Source organism: Solea senegalensis, linkage group LG10 (genome assembly GCF_019176455.1).
Source record: "Solea senegalensis isolate Sse05_10M linkage group LG10, IFAPA_SoseM_1, whole genome shotgun sequence".
Classification (NCBI taxonomy): Eukaryota; Metazoa; Chordata; class Actinopteri; order Pleuronectiformes; family Soleidae; genus Solea; species Solea senegalensis.
The window spans coordinates 3,735,976-3,755,329 of record NC_058030.1 but is presented as its reverse complement, the minus strand read 5'-3'; the positions used below and the strand labels follow the sequence as shown (position 1 = coordinate 3,755,329).

General features: G+C 39.1%; 1 protein-coding gene and 2 non-coding genes across 3 annotated transcripts; all 3 read right to left on the bottom strand.

The window, feature by feature from the left end:
* Positions 1 to 5,912: 5,912 nt before the first annotated feature.
* ano10b (anoctamin 10b) lies at positions 5,913 to 16,734 on the bottom strand. Its single transcript, XM_044036994.1, has 16 exons — positions 16,670 to 16,734; positions 16,149 to 16,210; positions 14,104 to 14,372; positions 12,961 to 13,134; positions 12,398 to 12,535; positions 11,880 to 11,996; positions 10,635 to 10,751; positions 9,806 to 10,138; positions 8,629 to 8,811; positions 8,402 to 8,457; positions 8,234 to 8,308; positions 7,834 to 7,998; positions 7,558 to 7,749; positions 7,343 to 7,480; positions 7,146 to 7,262; positions 5,913 to 6,635 (listed from the first exon to the last, which is right to left on the bottom strand). Exons 3-16 carry the CDS (start codon positions 14,363 to 14,365, stop codon positions 6,612 to 6,614), a joined length of 2,091 nt encoding a protein of 696 aa, XP_043892929.1. The 5' UTR covers positions 14,366 to 14,372; positions 16,149 to 16,210; positions 16,670 to 16,734; the 3' UTR covers positions 5,913 to 6,611.
* A 639-nt stretch (positions 16,735 to 17,373) lies between these two features.
* On the bottom strand, positions 17,374 to 17,445 carry trnad-guc. Its single transcript has one exon. It is a non-coding gene; the product is annotated as a tRNA-Asp (tRNA).
* A 526-nt stretch (positions 17,446 to 17,971) lies between these two features.
* On the bottom strand, positions 17,972 to 18,045 carry trnan-guu. Its single transcript has one exon. It is a non-coding gene; the product is annotated as a tRNA-Asn (tRNA).
* Between the last annotated feature and the right edge of the window lie 1,309 nt (positions 18,046 to 19,354).

Genomic DNA, 19,354 nt, shown 5'->3' with positions numbered 1-19,354 from the left:
ACCGAATAAAATGAGTTCAAAGCAATATTCAATTCAAGTTTTACACGGGTAGGTGGGAATAATGGAATATTAAATGTGCGATTCGCACGGAATAAGAAATCTCTGTACCAAAACTACCAAAAGTGGGAGGGGTCAGTTGATTTATGCACACCACTGCCGCTAGCTCCTGTCGTCGTGTGCGTACTACTTTTACTTTTAGAGGCAGTTTGGGGAGAGATTTATCAAATAGTTGCAGATAAATATCCTTCTTTTGCCATCTATTCACATGTGATTAGTATTAACTGGGGTTCATTTTTTCAGACCTTTTTACCCAAGTCACCGTAATCTTGACAGGAACAAAATCACTGAGAAGCTCAGGTAATCTAAAACTAATCCCGATCTAATCCAAATCGGGCTTAAGATGATATCCTGAGACTATGTTTGCCGCGTTTTCTTGCCTTTTCCAACTGGAAACTGAAGTTAGCATCGCTGTGTAAACCGGTCGTCCCCTATGCCAAAGTCCCTAGAGAAAATGGGCAATTATACATCATGGCACACAGGAGTTGTTGAGCCATTTCTGCCTTCAACAGTACATTTGATTGCTTTATTTTGTTCCTTCTGTACATGGAAGTCTCTGTTTGTAATGACCTAAGTGATATAAATGTGCCAGTCAAAGCATCAGGAGACCAGCAGCTCTTGTGTCGCCATGAGCTAAAAATGCAGATTTTCTCAGTGGACTTTGGTGCAAGAGTGATTTTATGAGGTGAGACTTTTGTTAAGTGGCTAAAAAAAAATCGGGTTTTAGTGGTTTTTAGTGGCAGCCATGTTTTCAGTGAGTGTGTCAGGCTGGTTATTAGTCTGATACAAACAACTGTACCTATCACTTTAAGCTTGAGCCTGTGTGCAGCACAGTAGTCGAACTACATAGAGCTTCATCCATTCGCTGTGGCGCGACCAGAGCATTTCAAGAAGTCCAGAGGAAGAGAATGACTGTAACAGTTTTAAGTGAATAAGCTATGGTCTGTGTTGTTTGTTCAACAGGTGCCTACAATGTTGGTAACCACTGTGTCACGAAAAAAAACTGAACATAAGAAAAACAAACAAAAAAACACCTCAAAAGGTCACGAGGCTGTGGCACATGTGTTCGGTAGATCCACATGTGTTTTTAAATGTATAAATATATCAGAATAAAGTTAGAACCAGCGTCTGCTACAGAGCAGCTGCAGAGATGTCCACTCTTTCCTTTTCTGCACAATCTGCTTCTCCTCTGTTTGTTTAAAAGCTCTTAACATAAGCTTAACTGACTCAGACTGTTACTTATATGATATATATATATATATATGATGTGACATGATACATATATAATATGTTATAATACATGTATCATATCATGTATGATACATACATGATATGATACATGTATAATATATTTATATGATATAGATATGACACAGGTATGACATGGTACATGTATATGTTATGACACATGTATCCTATGATATGATACAGGTATGGTGTGATGCATGTATGACATGATACATGTATCCTACATGTATGATATGATATGATATGATACATGTATCAAATCATATGATACAGGTATGATATGACACATGTGTGATGTAAGCATTTGATGGTATGATACAGGTATTATATGACATGTGCATGTATGATATAAGATGACAATGCATTACAGGCTGTTGTATCAGTTATGTGACATGGTACATGTATGTTGTGATACGTGCATCACATGACACATGCAGGTGTTACATGACGTTTGTTATATATGATATGATACATGTGTGTAATAATGTATTATAGGATGTGATGTGTATGTTATGATAGGATGATATATATATATATATCTATATATATATATATATCTATATATATATATCTATACACATATATATATATATATATATATATATATATATATATATATATATATATATATATATATATATATCCATGAGTATCTATATATATGTATAGATATATATATCTCTATATATATATATATATATATATCTATACACATATATATATATATATATATATATCTATACACATATATATATATATATATATATATATATATATATATATACATATATATATATATATATATACATATATATACACATAAGTTGTAAGATTAATGTACTTATGTATGATATGACGCTGAAGCCTGGGATGATGATGATTCTCTGTTAATCTTTAACCCTTAATGATATATGCATATGGTATATGTATATATATATATATATATATATATATATATAAATATATATATATATATATATATATATATATATATATGTATACGCGGGCTTGTTGTAACATAGTGTATGATACTGTTTCTATCTATGGCCTTTGATCGTTGACAAGGATGCAGGTCTTCCACCATTATTTGAAGCTGTTCTTTTTAAATATTCCACACATTTTGAACAGTGTTTGATCTTGAGCAGATATGACGTTCCTTTTTAAGTGTTTTATATATATATATATATATACGTATATATATATATAAAATGAGAGATTTGTGACTCTGTGCATGTTGTTACTGTTATTTATCACAATATACCTCCGTGTGTCTTTGGTCTGTGACTGTACCTCGAGGTTTCCTTGCTGAACGATGAGTTGCGACTGAGCAGTTCACATTTGTTGGGTCTTTTGGTCCAAACAAACAAACAAACACTGTCTCTCTCTCTCTCTCCCTCTCTCTCTCTCTCTCTGAACCTCAGATGTGAAGCGTTTCACAGAGTCACTGAAGGTCAAAGCTGTATTATAGTTAAAGTCAACAGAGCTTAATCCTGTCAGTCACCGCAGCTTCACGGCATCAACAAAATTGGATTTATTTATTTGTATTTTTTTTTTTTTTAAATCATCCTGCGACGTGTGATCGGACAGTCCTTTGCCCACAGACGGAGCGGATGTCACGTGAAATCGGATTATTCGCTTGACATTTCATCAGCTGTGGCGGGAGGGAGAAAAAAGGAGTGAAAGTCTGTGCAGAAAAGGGATGAAATGTGTGATTACAGCCTGCGTGTGCGTGTCTGCTGACCTACATTATATCGAAGACCACGTCTCTTATGGAGCCATGAACTTATTTTTCTGTATTTATTTATTAAAAATGATTAAATAAATAAATAAATAAATAAAAGATCTGAGAGTCAAGTGTGTTTACTTAAAAGCTGATGACTCGTGACTTTTTTTCTTTTTTTTCATGTCCCTTGAGACACAATGTCCTCCACTCACTGTATCTGTGTTTGAATTATTGAATTACTTCTATTCTAAACTCGTGTTTTAGATCCAATGAAGAGTTCAACAGACACAGTTAATCAGTTAAACAGGTCTGTCTGACTGTACTTTGACTTAAGCGACGTTAAAAGTACATTAAAAGTCATTTAATTGAGCATAAAAACCCCATTTTTGCATAGTTGTTTGGCCTCTTTGTGATAATCCTCTTAACCAGTGATTCCCAAAAACTGGGTCAGGATCAGTAGATGGGTCACGGGTGGTTTTGGGTCCTGATTCAGTGTATGTTTGTTTTTGAATAACATGCACACAAGGAGAAGCTTTAATTATTTCACCAAACATCTCTTGTAAAGCACCATTTTAAAATAGAGTCAGCAAATGTGAAGTGGACGAAGCTTGAGATGGAATTCAGTGGAGAGGAAATCTATAAAGTCACCAATGCAAACATATGGAGGGGAGTTCCAGTGGAAAGTAGTTCTTAGATTTTTGCCAAAATAGACCTCAGGTGAACAAGTGAAAGGGAAACTTCTGAATGTTTAAAGAACTACAGCGTTTGTGTTTTTCTTGCCCAATACAGATAAAGCTGGGGGGGGTAAAAGTGGGTGCTCTTTAGAACAAAGTTCAGGAAATAGGACATTTAAGTGAGGACAATGTGTCCAAGAGCAAAATACATTTACTCAAGTACGAAGAGCAATTAAACCTCTTAACTTTATGACACGTTGGACGGTAAATTAAATGATAGTATATACTTGGTAGAGAGTGACTTGCATCATCAAACAAAAATGTAAAGAAACGTTGGACTCACATCAGGAGGTGAAAGTGAAAACGTGAGTGGAGAGTCTTCTGAGCGGAGACCACGAAAAACAACGAGCCTCGACTGCAGAGACAAACACAGAGAGGCTGATTAACTTCAACTCACGTCAGCTGACGTCATCCACTCTCACCTGGAGCCAAACACTGTGACTCCTCCTTTCTTCACTCGTCGTTAATTGAGCGATTTACTTTAAGATTAGTCCAGTTTGTGAGTCCCTGCAGTGAGTCCATGTGAATCTTCATCTGCATTTCAGGCCATAATTATTGCCTTGGAATTATTATTAATACAAATGCATCAAAATGACAGGAGGGAGCATCTTAACGTATGGTTTCATGTGAGAAAATTAACATAACAACTTCATTTATCAATTACGTTTCTGTATCTTTATAAACTGCATGTTTAATGTTGAATTTTGTGTACAAAATTCACATAGCTGTACTTTACTTGTTACTTTGCAACTTTTACTCCACTACATTTCCTCTAACTATCTTGGTTACTCGTTACTTTATTATTATTATTATTATTATGGTCTGTATTTACATAGAGCTCCTCTAGTCTTGACGAGCTGCTTTACTCTCCAGTTTTCACCCATTCACACGCTGCTCAAGGACACTATATTCTAGCAGAGCTGAAAGACACCTCGCCCCACCACTGAGCCACCATGGCTCGATCCTTAACTCCTGACTTTTTAAAAAATATTTTTACTTCTAAAACTTCAGTACATTTTATATCATAAAATAAAAATTAAAAAGTATACTTAAGTACAGTAAATGTCGTACAGTTTAAGTACTTTTACTTTAGTAATATTGTAAAAAAAAAAGTGACTTCAACTTTTACTTGAGTAAAAAGTACAAGTATCTTTAAGATACTTTCTACACATAATAACAAGAGGTGAAGTTTTTGTACATATTTATTTCATTTTAGGGACAAACAAGCAACACTGCCACCTGTATTTCAGATCACACACACACACAAACACCAGTCGTGAAAATGTACAACAGTAGCCAGCAGGGGGCGCCTCACACCACAGATGAGCATCTGTGCTGCAGCCACCAGGGCCTGTGGAGAGCTGGATACTGACTGTAAATACAAGCGTATAGTGCCTCCTGGTGGCTGTAAAGAAATACTACCTCCTTAAAAAAACAACAATAACTTACAGCAGGATATACTTTATATTTAATAAACGATACGCGGTGGTCGTTCCCGCTGTGGCGTCAGCTGTATGTTCTTTACATGAAGCAACGCTCACTCTGTATTAGATTAAATGAGTTTCTGCAACTCAGTGAAGTCAAAGCTGACACTTCTTAAAGGCACGCAATAGCCTGATGAGGTGAATATAAAAATAAAGGCATAAAAAAATAATATATTCCTAACAACGAAGCATATAATGGTTCTTTGGTTGATCCACATTTGAGTCTCAGATTATATTTGATGTTCCTTTAACTACAGTGGGATTACTTACTGTGTGTGTGTGTGCAAATAAAAGTAATTCTAATAAGGGGGAAAAGACAGTATCACTTATTATTATTATTATATAATAATAGTACTTTTTTTGTTTTTATTTGATGAAACACGTGAATTTGAAATGAATTTGCCCCTCAGGACAATAAAACCAGGATTATTTTTGGCATTTCATTACAACCTAAAATCCCCCGATACTTGCTGTAAATGTATATATATACCACAGATTTGAAGGAATAAAACAAAGCCATGGCGTTTAAGTGATGTCTTATTTTTCCAGGAACTTTACACTAGAGCTGAAACAATGACTGGATTAATCGATTACTAACTTCATCTTCAGCTACTTTGAGAACAAGATTTCTGATTGTTTTAGCTTCAAAAATGTGACTATTTTCTTCGTTTCTTTGCTCCATATGACAAAGAAATCATTCCAACTCAATCATTTTGGTAATTTCCGGGTTTGACAAACATCTTTTAACGTTTTACGTTTAAGTCGCTAAGGAGGAACTATGAAGTAACGGAAAACGACGCGTGTCTGATACCGAACCGAGTCGAGCCGAGTCGCGCTAGAACTGCATCATGGAAAAGCGTCTGCTGTCAGAGAGAACCAGAGCTCTTTATGAAGGTAACGTAATACAAACATCAGGCTGTTTATACTGTATAATTTATACTGTTTCCTGTTAGTCCCTCACTTAATCTTAATTATATATCAATTCAATCTGAACAAATCCCTTCTATACTGAGACATAATATTTTTAAGTGCAATAATTATTATAATAATAATAATCATTACATTCCATTCGCTGTCTAATATTAAATATAAAGGGGGAGGCGACACTTTTCTCTTTACCTTGTGAGTGATGTAAAGGTGCAATTCCAGGTACAAATGTGTCATAATTAGCACATTTGGTGACGAGAGAGCAGAGCAGAGCAGAAAAGGCTTCAACGGTGAACACACAGTGAGCGTTAAAGCAGAGCGGTGTGTGTGTATATATATATATATATATATACATATATATATATAGATATACTGTGAGCGTGGACACAACACTGACGATGGTTCTGCACAGCAGTATCTTTTCTAGTCGAAGCGAAATCACGACTTGTCAGGCTGCAGCTTCTGCAAGAGAAGGAAGAAGGAAACGCTGTGATGCAGATCGAAGGATAAAAGGTCGAATATGCAACAAGAAATGTGATTAAAGCAAACATTAGCCGTGTAAAGGTACAGTACTGAGAGTGCTAGTTAAAGAAACACTAGTTTATCTATTGAGCTGATTATTGGAGCAGATATTTAGCCTTTTTTTATTATTAATAATAATAATAATAATAATAATAATAATAATACATATAATATCATGTATTTAATTGTCCGATTATTCCCTATTTGTTTTGTATCTGAATGTTTATTTGACAATTTCACGACTTGTTTCATGAATTAAACTGAAGTTATTTATGCTTTTTTTTTTTTAAAGCGACACAACGCAGGATTTCAACTTTCCAATAATCTCACAATTACTTCTGGTTTCAGGACCATTGCCACTGAAATATCGACAATACTTTTGTGTTTCATTTGTTATCATAAACTAGTTCTATTTCTTTGTTTTCGATGAACAGGAAAACCTGGTTTCACCTGTAGCTTCAGAGCCTCCATGGACGTGAACTCTATATGCTCTCTCTTTCTTCGGATCCAGTCCGGTTCGTCTGGGATCAGGACCGACAGGACGACTTTGACCAAGATGAGAAAATGCTGCACAAAACACACACAATGTTACACACACGCACCCACACACACAGACTAATCATGTGTCTCCTCGCCCTCCTTCATACCTCGACCAAAACAGCTGACAAAAGAATGTTTGTGCTGCTCATCCCGGCCTCGTGACACAGGCCCCGTAACCGTGGCGACAGCAGCAGCAGCCAGCAGTTGGACACGACGGAGACAAAACTCAGGACCTCGAATGCGAGCTGAAACGCAGGACAACGGCACGAGCTGTTTGCGTGTGACTCATTTCCACTGTGTGTGTGTGTGTGTTTCTGCTGACCTGCCACACGCCCATGTTAGCCACGGGCGGCGTGAACGGTTTGCGGAAGAGCTTGCAGATCTTGTACGCGTCCGAGCGGATCTCCGTCATGTTGTTGACGAGCAGCAGCACGGCCGTCAGAGGATACACGCAGGAGAAGAGGCTCAGGTACCCGAACTGCACCAGGAGCTCGATGTACTCTGCAAACAGACCCTGGAATAAAAGAAGAAACTGAGCTGTCGTACTCGACCGGCACCTGAACCACAAAATAAACACGTTTTAATAATCTGTACACACGGGGAAAACGGGGAGGGTGCTTTGCTTCCTGAATTTGTCCTCCTGTGGGTCGTCTTCACTCTCTGCCCTATGGGGGGCGCTGATGAAGCGGTCCACCAGGAACGGTATGGCCACCTCTGTCACCTGGTTCACCAGCTGCGTCACGATCAGCAGCGACGCCAGACGCTAAAGGCAGAGATGGTGAGACAGAGACGTTGGGCGGAGTTTTCATTTCCCAGGCGTCGCGTCGTCATTTGCTCTCTCTTTGCTTAACTTTACTCGCTCGAGAGACAGTGGACAGTGTCCACAACACAACAAGGGAGACATTGACCTAAATATCAACTTCTTTCTTGCACAAAATCTCTATTTAGATTCTCGATTCTCAAAAACCTTTCAAGGACCTGCAGGGACCCTGTGTTACCTTTCGGAGCAAAGGCACGTCCTGTTTGAAGAAGGCAATGTGGAAGAGCACAGCAAAATAGTTGAAGAAGGTGAACTGGAAGGAAGACAGAGAGAAAAAGGGGGTTAATAATCAGCTCGGAGGACGAGCGCGAGTGTGACAATAGAAGAAGAGGAGGAGGAAACGTACCACCAAGACTTTAGCTGTCAGGTGCTTCTCGAAGGACGACTCCTCTCTGTGGTTCTCTGAAACAGACACAGTTTTCCATCAGGTTCGTGGATGTTGCAACCAGGGCAAAGAGGGCATGTATTATTCTCTCTGTTGTAGCCAAAGCCAGTGGCTCTTATTTTGAAGGCCGGGGTGTTTGTGGCATTCATTGAAATGACCCTCCCCCTCCGTCGCTCTCTTCCTCTCACCATATTCAGTCAGAGCCCGTGCCACCGTCTTGTAAACAGTGGCCAGCATGTTCGTGTAGACGATGTGCAGCACCGAGGGCACGTAGAGCAACGTCTGTGACACCAGTGAGTCCCAGTCAGTGTGCAGCTGCTGAACCTGAGCCTCACCCCAGTAGAAGCCAAGCATCCCCAGAATCACCAGCCCTGCAGGGGGGAGACGAGGGAAGAGGCAAAGCTGAAGATCACAGACTAAGAAAAATGTTATGCCTGCTTAAGTGTATGATTATATGAAGAACATGATCACCACGTTATCTTGTTGCTAGACAGCTTTTTACAACTGGAAACTGAAGTTTGAACCTCTGTCTCCCTCCGTCCACCAAAGTCCATCACAGCACACAGCAATTTAAATGTCTCATTTTGTGACTATGGTGTTTGAAATCCTTTATGCAGATAAAATTACCAGAGAGGACAGTGGGAGACCAGCAGCTTCTGTGTTCCTGTGAAATAAAAATGCTGATTTTCTCTATGGACTTTGGTGCAGGAGACTGGAGGGTTTATAAACTTCTGTTTCCAGATCAAAAAGGGCTGTCTAACAGCGAGATAAAGCAATTTTTATTAGGTAGTGACTAAAATCTACGAAGGAGTATTAGGGCCAGCCAAAAAAAAAAAAACAGCCAAAAAAAAAAATCCGGCACAAGGGGAAAAAGCAGGCAATTTTTTATTTATTTTTTTAAATCCGGCACAAGAAAAAACAAAGTCAGGTAAAAAAAATTTTTAAAAAATCCAGTACAAGAAAATAACAAAAAAAATCAGGCAAAAAAAAATTCTTTTTTTTACAAATTCGGCACAAGAAAAAAAAAAGTCAGGTAGAAGTTTTTTTTAAAAATCAGGTAAAAATGTTTTTTTTAAAAAAAAAATCCGCAAGAATAAAAAAAAAGTCAGGTAAAAAAAATTTAAAAAAATTCCGGTACAAGAAAATAACAAAAAGTCAGGCAAAAAAAAACTGCCGAGGCTTGACCACGTACCACAACAAAGCGCGTGCAACTGACTTTCTTTTCTTTTTTTCCCTTGTGCTGTTTTGTTTTTGTTTTTTTTGGCTCGCCCTAATACTCCTTCGTAAAAATCTGTGTCCATATCGCAAGCTGGAGCAAACACACTTTGAATTCATTTGATTCAAAAGTACAAATCAAAGTCTTACCCAGAAACAGCCCCACCATGGGAATCGACACCAGCGCCATACGCAGGTCTCTCTGCCAGCCGGGAAACAGTGGCTCCACGCGACCCGTCACAGGGTTCACCCCGAGGTCACCGTGAAACCCAGGCCTGGGCTCGGCGAAGCGCTCGGCGAGGTGCAGGGTGCCCCAGCGGTAGGACAGGGACGAGCTCCTGCGCTTCCACATCTCCATGAAAACCGTGGACCAGAGCATGCTGAACACCGCCTGGATCATGTGACCGCTGTGACCGTGATCTTCATCCTCCTCCTCGACCTGCGCGCCCGAGACTGAGTCCACCACCTCCTTCTGTGCCTCACCTGTGAGCGGCAACAGGAACTTTGTGGCCAGTTAGTTTGTTTTTGTGTTTGTATGGTTTCTCTGCTTCAAATATGAGGGTTGTGGTTTGAGTGTGTCCACTGCAATGGCTTTGTGATTAAAATGAGATAATTAGCTTGTCCTTTTATGATGTTTTGAATGTTTTATACGACCTCGTCCTTATGTATATGTATATATTTAGCCTTTTTCTAGTTTTAAAAAATGCTTACTCTCCCACACCAAACCCCATAGAAAAAATCTGCATTTTTAACTTATGGAGACGCAGCAGCTGACGGTCTACTGCTTCCTTATTTGGTGAGTTTGTGTCACTTATTAAAATCACAGATTTTCTCATTGGACTTTGGTGCAGAGAGACGGGGAAGTGAGACAAACTTCAGTTTTCAGCAGGAAAAGGTTGTCATAAAATATAATAATAATAATAATAATAATAATAATAATATATACATAAAAAAACAATAGGTAAATCCACACACCTACCTGAGAAGTATGTGATGGACAGACCCAGAATGGCGGGTGGAAGCAGAGACCAGGTGTAGAAATCCAGGAAGCTGAAGTAAAAAGCCACAGAGCTTCCAAAATACCCGTTGACTGAATCTGAATGAAGCAACAATCAGAGAAACAAGACGTCTCTGTTGTTACGGTTACAGTGATGCAGGACGTAGAAAAACAAATCCAAAATTGCATAAACAGAATCTGAGGTACTGGCAATGATGTTTTTCATTTCACTGGCTTCCTGTAGCTGCTCGCATCCGCTTCAAGATTCTAGTGCTTGCGTTCCATGCTACAAACGGATCCGGTCCAGCCTACATCCAGGACATGATCAAAACCTACACCCCAGCCCGCCCACTCCGCTCTGCATCGACAAACCGGCTTGCTGCTCCCTCACTGAGAGGATCACAGAGGCACTCGCAGAACTCGAGACTGTTCACTGTCCTCGCTCCCAAATGGTGGAACGATCTCCCCATCGACATCCGGACAGCTGAAAGCCTCCACATCTTCCGACGCCGACTAAAAACACATTTGTTCCGACTCTACCTCGACTAAGACGACAAAAAAAAAAAAATAAATGTATTGCACTTATGACTAGCACTTCATAGTTTGTTCTACTTGAAGCTCTTACTTACTTCTAGCTCTTATTTGTACCCAAATGTTTAAATGCACTTTTGTAAGTCGCTTTGGATAAAAGCGTCTGCTAAATGACATGTAATGTAATGTAATGAAATCAAAACATCGTGCTCATTCTGTCCATTCTAATGATTCAGTTACACGGAAAACAAATGTCGTGTGTAAAACAAACAACAGTGATGACTCCGCCCACGTTGAGTAGGTACTATTTTTGTAGTGGAAAACCAACCTAAACCGTGCTGTGCTGTGAAAAAGGGCCATAAGAGGTTGCTTTTGGGGCCACCAACAGGCTGTCGTTAACAAAAACTATGCCGAAAAATGTTTGTCAACGGCCCATTTTTCACCAACAGACGTTAAGTTTTCATAGCAGCTAGAAAATCAGTTTTCAGTCACGTGTCATCCACATTAAGCTGTGATAGAAAAGCAGAATATTTTCGTTTTTTCGATTTGGTGACATTGTCATTTAAAAATGACAATTGTGACAATGAAAATAAAATGATTAAAGAACAGAGCGTTAGCACCCGGAAATCTTCACATTATCAAAGTTTGGACAAACACAAACGCTCCCTCGGGTCAGTTTCTGTTTTTCCAACCCACCCAGCGGCTGAACCAGCTGATTCCCAGAGTACCAGGCTTCACTCAGCTCCTTCAGCTGCTCCGGGTTGTGGAGAGGAAACGTGTCCACGATGACACCAGCCGAGCCGAGCTTCTGCCCTGTGACACACACACACACACACACACACACGACATCAGAAACACAACATGGCCAGTGACGCACGATTAACACAGAAAGAAGTTGATCGTGCGAATGTTGCTGTATAAAGCGATTTCAAACAGCTGAGGTCAGCAAGTATTCTACAGTAGATACACACAGTGCAGGGTTACACTTCTGCTATAAATGTGTGACCTTTAGATTCAGTTAAAATAAAGAATACCAAAGAAAAGCAATAAAAGAAAAGAAAAAAATATATAAATGTATCAAACTTATGTATAAAAAATATAGAAGAATAAAGAATAAATACAAAAAATATGTTTTTGCACCCGTACTGGACATATGTACATGTATTATTATTTCATACTGAGCTAAAAGCAAACGTGGGGGAAAAACAACTCACAGACGTTGTCTCGGTTCTGCAGCGCGCAGCCGTCCGTCAGACCGGGGATCCTCAGGTCCCTCTGCGCCCGCAGACCGTCCAGCTCGTACTTCACCATGAACTGTCGCTCGGCCAGAGTCAGGAACACTTCCGTGTTGTCTGTCACGCGCACGCACGCACGCACAGGGACGAAGAAATATTCAATATTCAAAAATACACACAAAGAAAACATAGAAATCCAATGATGATTAACAGAAAACCTCAGCAAACCTCAAATTAGAATTAGATGATCCAGATACTAGAGCTTTATTTTGACACCAACGATTTAATGTACTAATGTAGGGCTGAGCGATATAGACCAAACATTAATAACATAATATAAAATCGAAATTAGGGCGATACGGTTGCGTTCGTAATTTATTTATTTATTGTTGGGTCCATAAAATGTCATAAAATGTTGAAAAATGGTGGAAATGATGACCACAAACCAAAACTATTCCATTTTGAATGATTGCTTTGTCATAAGGAGCAAAGAAACCAGAAAATATTCCACATTTAAGAAGCTGAAAACTGGTTTTCCTGACCTGAATCTTTAAAGTTGTCTCTGTCGTTGTAGGAGAACGCCTCCATGTCCCCGCTCTGGTACGTCTTACACAGACCCAACTCCTCGGCGGCTCGCAGTAACGTGCAGCGAGGAGCGGAGACGACGACGATGTTGCCACTGGCGTCCTCACCGGGGTGAGCCAATAAACCAGCACCTGGGGACGGACGGAGGACATTTTGAAGACATTTTGAGGACATTTTGTGTGAGTGATGAAAAGAGAGGCTGCTGTGGAGACGACAGGTCGACTGTATATAGATGATGATAGTGCACCTTTTGTTTTGGCCCATAAATTATTCAAAAAACTAAACTAAACTGTATCTCTGTCTACAGTGTATTTGTTTAAACAAAAATTTGACTCATTTGATGGTTTTTTTCCAGAATTTGTTTTTCAGTTCAGTTTTTCTGAATGAAAGACATCATTTTTTTTGTTTTTGGCTGTTTTTATGAATTGAGGAGAGGATTTTTCCCGTTTTTTTTATAGTCGCCTCAGTTTATCTGAATTAATGATGTAATTTCTCCCGATTTTTTTTTTTTCGGTTCAGCTTTTCTGAATTAATGACGGAACTTTTATAAAACTGGAGTCAACTGAACAACTTTGTTTGCAATTGAGCTATCAGGAAAAAATATCTCATAAATAAAAAATAAACAGAAACAGAACCACAAATGGGAAAACCAATATGCTTTGTTTTGTTTGTGCTTTGTTTAGAAGAGAAAAAAGTTAAGTAAATGCATGAAATCGAGAAAAACAGAACTTTGTTTAGGCCGTTTCCAGAACTTTCCCTATAGAATCTTTTTCTTTCTTGTTCTTTAAAAGGTTTTCTGTAAACAACTCATTGTCTTCATCCACATGAAAACACCCACAACGACTCTAACCTCTGTAGTATATTGTAGAATATTGTAACAATGCAAATAATGTGTAATAACTGCTTGATTAAATGAGAATCAGTTGATGGTGATGATTAAAATACGTCAAATATCTGATATCTGATCTCTATTAGACAGAAAAAAGGTAATATGTGAGTGGAAGAAGCCATGTGGCAATAGAGAACGTCCTTCCAGGCAATAAAGGCCAGTTGATTTCCAGTATGAGAGAAACAGAGTTCATAAATGTTTATTCTTTTACCTCCATCTTTCTGAGAAGCTCCAATCAGCTTGATGAGCCACCTCTTGGTCTCGGGCCGAACGTTCGCTCCGAGCTTCACCAGAACGAGTGGCTCCACCCTTTCTGTGGCACAGCAGGGGCAGGTGACCTTGGTCCAGCCCGGTCCGCTGATGACGGCGCTCAGTTTTCCCGGGAACTTTCCCTCGGGAGTCTCATCCTCCGCCTGCTGCAAGGCTTTTTCACTGCTGCCGCCGCCGCCTTCATCAGCACCTGCCTTACTCATGGTGAGACTGGGGAGACACAAGTTCACAAGTTCACCTTCAAACTGCAGCGTCATCGATCGTCACAGACCTTTTTCTTTCCTTGCTCCACTCGCAGGAAGAGGTTAAATGAAAGTTTAAAGTGGAATTCCAGGATTTACCAAACCGACACCTTTGCTAACGTTGCCAGACTCAACAATACAATAACAAATCCAGCCATTCTATCTACTGAACTCATGTTTAAACTTTAAACATTTTAAAGTACTATATTCCCGTACACACCCGCATTTACTGGAATTTTACTGGAAAGTAAAAACACAGTTTAAAACTGTGATACTTTAGATCTACAACAAGCAGATTATTAGATTTGACTTCATTAATATTCTGTCATTTTTGCTCATCTGTGATGTAAAGTAAACGTATCAAGGTTTAGGAAAAAAAATTTTTTTTATTATTTTTTATTAGTGAAAAAAACCAAACCATACAATAAGTCCGTAAGTCATGGTTTGGTTTGGGGCCGTAAACCGCAATATTTGAGTACATTAACCCTTTATTACGTAACAACACGACGGGTTTGTGCTTTCAGAAAAATTACAACAGTTTCTGAGAGCTGAGAAGTTGCACTTCAAAGCCAACGTGTGGTTCTTACCGTAATTTAACTGACGCTGCTACAGGAAGCCGGTGAATCAGTGTCTTTGTCCCTTTCCCCCTCTCCACACACTCAGAGTGGAGGAGAAACACAGCGGAGAGAAGTAAATTCTATCCAAAAGTGCCTTGAAGACGATCTTCTCGAGTGATAAAACCACCACTGAGGTGTGGTGAAGCATTTGAGATCAAAGGAGCAGCAACTTCTTGTTTAATTTTCGGCTAAATGTAGTTTTAAATTTGCTTACATTATTGTATTGATATACCTATGTAGCTGTATATCTAAAGCTATATGTAATGTGTATAGTCGTGTGCGTCTGATTGACTTCATTTACAATCAGCACCAATGTAGTTGCACATTTCAACACTTATTTTTATATAAACACTAAAATTTATATATTATATATTAGGTTACACACAGTTCACTTATTTAGGTTCAATTTCAATTTTCTAACACCATTTATCTGCACTTATTTATTCAGTTCTTGTATATCCGACACAGAGGTAAATATTTTATTGTATAAAATCTTATATATATAGTTTATAGTGCCTTAGTTCATGTTAATTTCTGTTCTTGGTTGTAGTAGCTGTAACATCAATAAAGCATTTCTGATTTTGATCTGATAAATCAGCACTGTATGACCTCATATGACGACGGTTTTGTTTATGTTTAAAAGTTACTCACTACAGTTTTGATGTCCACCGTGTGGAAATATTTGTCCATGTAAAAATAAGACAATTCCGGACGAAAATACAGTATTATTAATCATTATAAACAGTTATTAATGTTGAAATCCAGAGATCTTAAAGTGTTGTTAACTGTAGGAAACTGACCAGAGCCATAACAAATTGAAATGTATTTGCATTATCAGATATAACACTTTAACGTTTGCATGTGAAACTGAAGAGCGGTCATTTCTGGATCATTTGCATCGCGATAATAATGAATGAACACTGGATGTTTCAGCTGAAGCGGACGCTCTCTGGTGATAGGAGTTTTAGAGATAAACTGCCCTCCTTTGTCTTTACACAGGCACACGCAGTGGACCAAAGTGAAAGTGACTCAGTCTGGACTTCCACTTGTGACACACGGTGCAGCGACAGCTGAGCATAGTGCGAGGTGAAAGACAGAGAGAATGAGACAGGAAATACAATCAATACCTGGCAGGATGTTGATGGTGAGGCTCCTACAGCAGGTCCACACCACCACCGCCTTTAAAGTCCTGTTTGAACACACACACACACTTATTGTCTTCTATTCATTTGGACAACCTCAGTGTTTATGTCCTTAAAATGCAACAAAACAAGTATTATACACTCACACAAACAGGTTTACGTAGCTTTTCTTGTGTTATTACACTGGATTAACTTCCATTCATTTGGACAGCGTGAACAAAACCTTAACTATAACTGGTTAATAACCCATTTAACCCTTAACCTAACCACAGTAGGGTTAGCTTTACCTTAGGCAGCCTTATAAATGAGGTTCTCCCTCATTAGTACTGAGCTTTTGTCCCCAATGAGGACGACTGGCTCTGACAAAATCAGTGTTTATAGCAGAAAACGAGTTCACATACACACACACACAGTAAGACACAGTTCAGTTGTTCTGCAGAGAAACCAAAACCAGGAAAAGGGCACTCTGACTCTCACTCTCTACACACACACACACACACACTTACCCAGCCTCAGTGTGTGGTTCCTTCCAGCTGTCTGTCTGTACATATATATATATATTAGCGTGTGTGTGTGTGTGTGTGTGTGTGTATGTGTATGGCAGGAATGCGGAGAAACTTCCCAGAGACTGCAGGGCGTGGAGGGTTGTTTAGTTTTATCAATCTCTCCTCCCTGCACTGCTGCTGCTGCTGCCGCCCCTCCTGCTGCACCCCAGGGTCCTAATGCCCCTCAAAACAACACCAAGCACCCCTGGCTGCGGCCTCCGGTATTACAGGAACCCACTTGGGTTAGTAAACAAAACATGCAATTGTGGATTTTATGCGAGCTTTTATTGTAAAACGTTCTTGTTGTCAAGAGGTTTGGACGGGAAGTTGTTGTGGCTGAAGCCAAAGGCTCCTATTTTGAAGGCCAGATCTAAAAGGGGAAGTGAGGTGTGTTAGGGCAAAACATTGGTTGATTGTTCTAAACGTAAACAAATCGAACTGCCAAAGTTGTGCATGTCTCCGAATGTCATTTATTTATTTACATATACATTAGATTTAATTTCCTTTCAGGCCTCACTTTCCCTTTTACAAAATAAGAGCCCTGGCTTCGGCTACAACCACGTCCTGTTCAGACCTATTGACAACAAGAAGATAGCTTCTAATAATAATAGTAATCCAAGTGTAAAGTCACCCTTTTTAGTCCATATAAAAAAAAAAAAGTATATCTCCCCGTCGGGGAATTGAACCCCGGTCTCCCGCGTGACAGGCGGGGATACTCACCACTATACTAACGAGGAGGTGCGCGAATATTTGATAAAGTACCCATTTTCAACACAACACGTTTTCGGATGGATGGTGCTAATTTGTCGCGATATGTGCTCACGTGCGTGATTTAAGGCAAGTAGACGTACAGACTTGTAATAATGGATGTGTTGAGATGAGTAGATGCTTGCAAATTAGGCGATGACGTCATTTAGAAACTTTAACGACAGCCAGTAGCGACTTTCCTTACTGAGGAGTTGGCAACAGTGCTGGGCGGGCTGGTAGCCAACAACATTCCTGTACACGACTCAGTGCCGCTGGTAAGGCAGAAGTCGTCGACCCGAATCGAGCACACTCCTGTAACCAATCATGCTGTTTGACTGAGGTTAGGACCTCCTACCTCATTAACATATGGACACAGAAATAAATGAATTAATTAATGTAGGTGAACAGAAATGCAGAAATAAATGTAAAACATTTGCTTATTATATCATTTATTTATGCATTCTGCAGAGCGCTATATTAAACTGACTGGCAATGTGACTAATATTGAACTCAAAACGTCCCTGGGTGGGCTTGAACCACCAACCTTTCGGTTAACAGCCGAACGCGCTAACCAATTGCGCCACAGAGACGATGAATACGATATGGGGCGTGGCCTACATCTCGGCCCACCTGTATCCAATTGAAAAAAAATGTCATATTCAACCCTATACATTAAAAAATAATGGGATTAATGAAATAATAAGTAATTGTTTTGATGATTTTGCGGGACGGACGCTTGCGCGTGGCTTGTGGTGTATTTCCACTGGCTCTACTCGCCTCGGCACGGCACGTCACAGTTTAGGTTGCATCTCCACTACAAAAAAAAACTACTCAACTCAACACATTCATTATTACAAGTCTGTACGTCTACTCAGCACGTATCGTAACATATCAGCACTATCCATCCGAAAACGTGTTGTGGTGAAAAAGGGTACTTTATCATTAATTCATATACTTCCTCGTTAGTATAGTGGTGAGTATCCCCGCCTGTCACGCGGGACTAAAATGTGGACTAATATAAGTTTATTTTAACTAAATCTAACTAAAAAGTTAGATTTGTTCAAAAAGCTCACGTCTGAAAACTAAATACACGTAATACTCACTTTTTTTCTTCATTCTGACAGCAATGAAAGTCCCCGTGCGTCTTTTAATCCGTGTAAAGTGAAGGTTTGAGATGAGTTTTTGACTAAATGCTAACGTGGCTCGGTCAATTTCGTCACAAATGAGCTGTAGAGTTGAGGAACATAGCTTTACTAAATGAAAGCTACGTTCGAAACGCTACGTACGAAAACAAAACGTAAAACTTCAAAAAAATCAAATAAGAAAAGCGTGGGTTTCAAAAAAACGAACACTCTCTCCACAGCCTCAATTATAGTCTCTTAACGGACACAGACAGTTGTCCAATCAGAGGCTGGGGCCCGACTCCAAATCAAAAATGAACTAAGGATTAAGCTCCATAAATACTGAGACAAGTCAAAAAAACATTCACATTTATGTCTGTTTAAAGCTAAAAATGTCATTGTTCTTTATTTGGCAAATAATAAATGCACACTGGGCTTCTCTAAGAAGTCAGGAATTAATCAAGCATAAGTTTGTAGTAAATAACTATAATTTGACATCTTAATCAAGAAATAATAACGTGCTTGACTATTTCTTTTACAGTTTTTTTGTATAACAGTAAATTTGAACGCTTATGGATAACAATAATTGTTTTTTAGCATTAAAAATGTCCATATACTTGTGCATTAAACATTACAGAAACATAATCAAAACGTTTCAGCTCCTTAAATGTGAATAGTTTTTGTTGTTCCACAAATAAATGATTAAAATTGAATCATTTTGGTTTGTGCACAAAACATTTTTCCAAGACCTTCTGATATTTATTCATTTACCAAACAA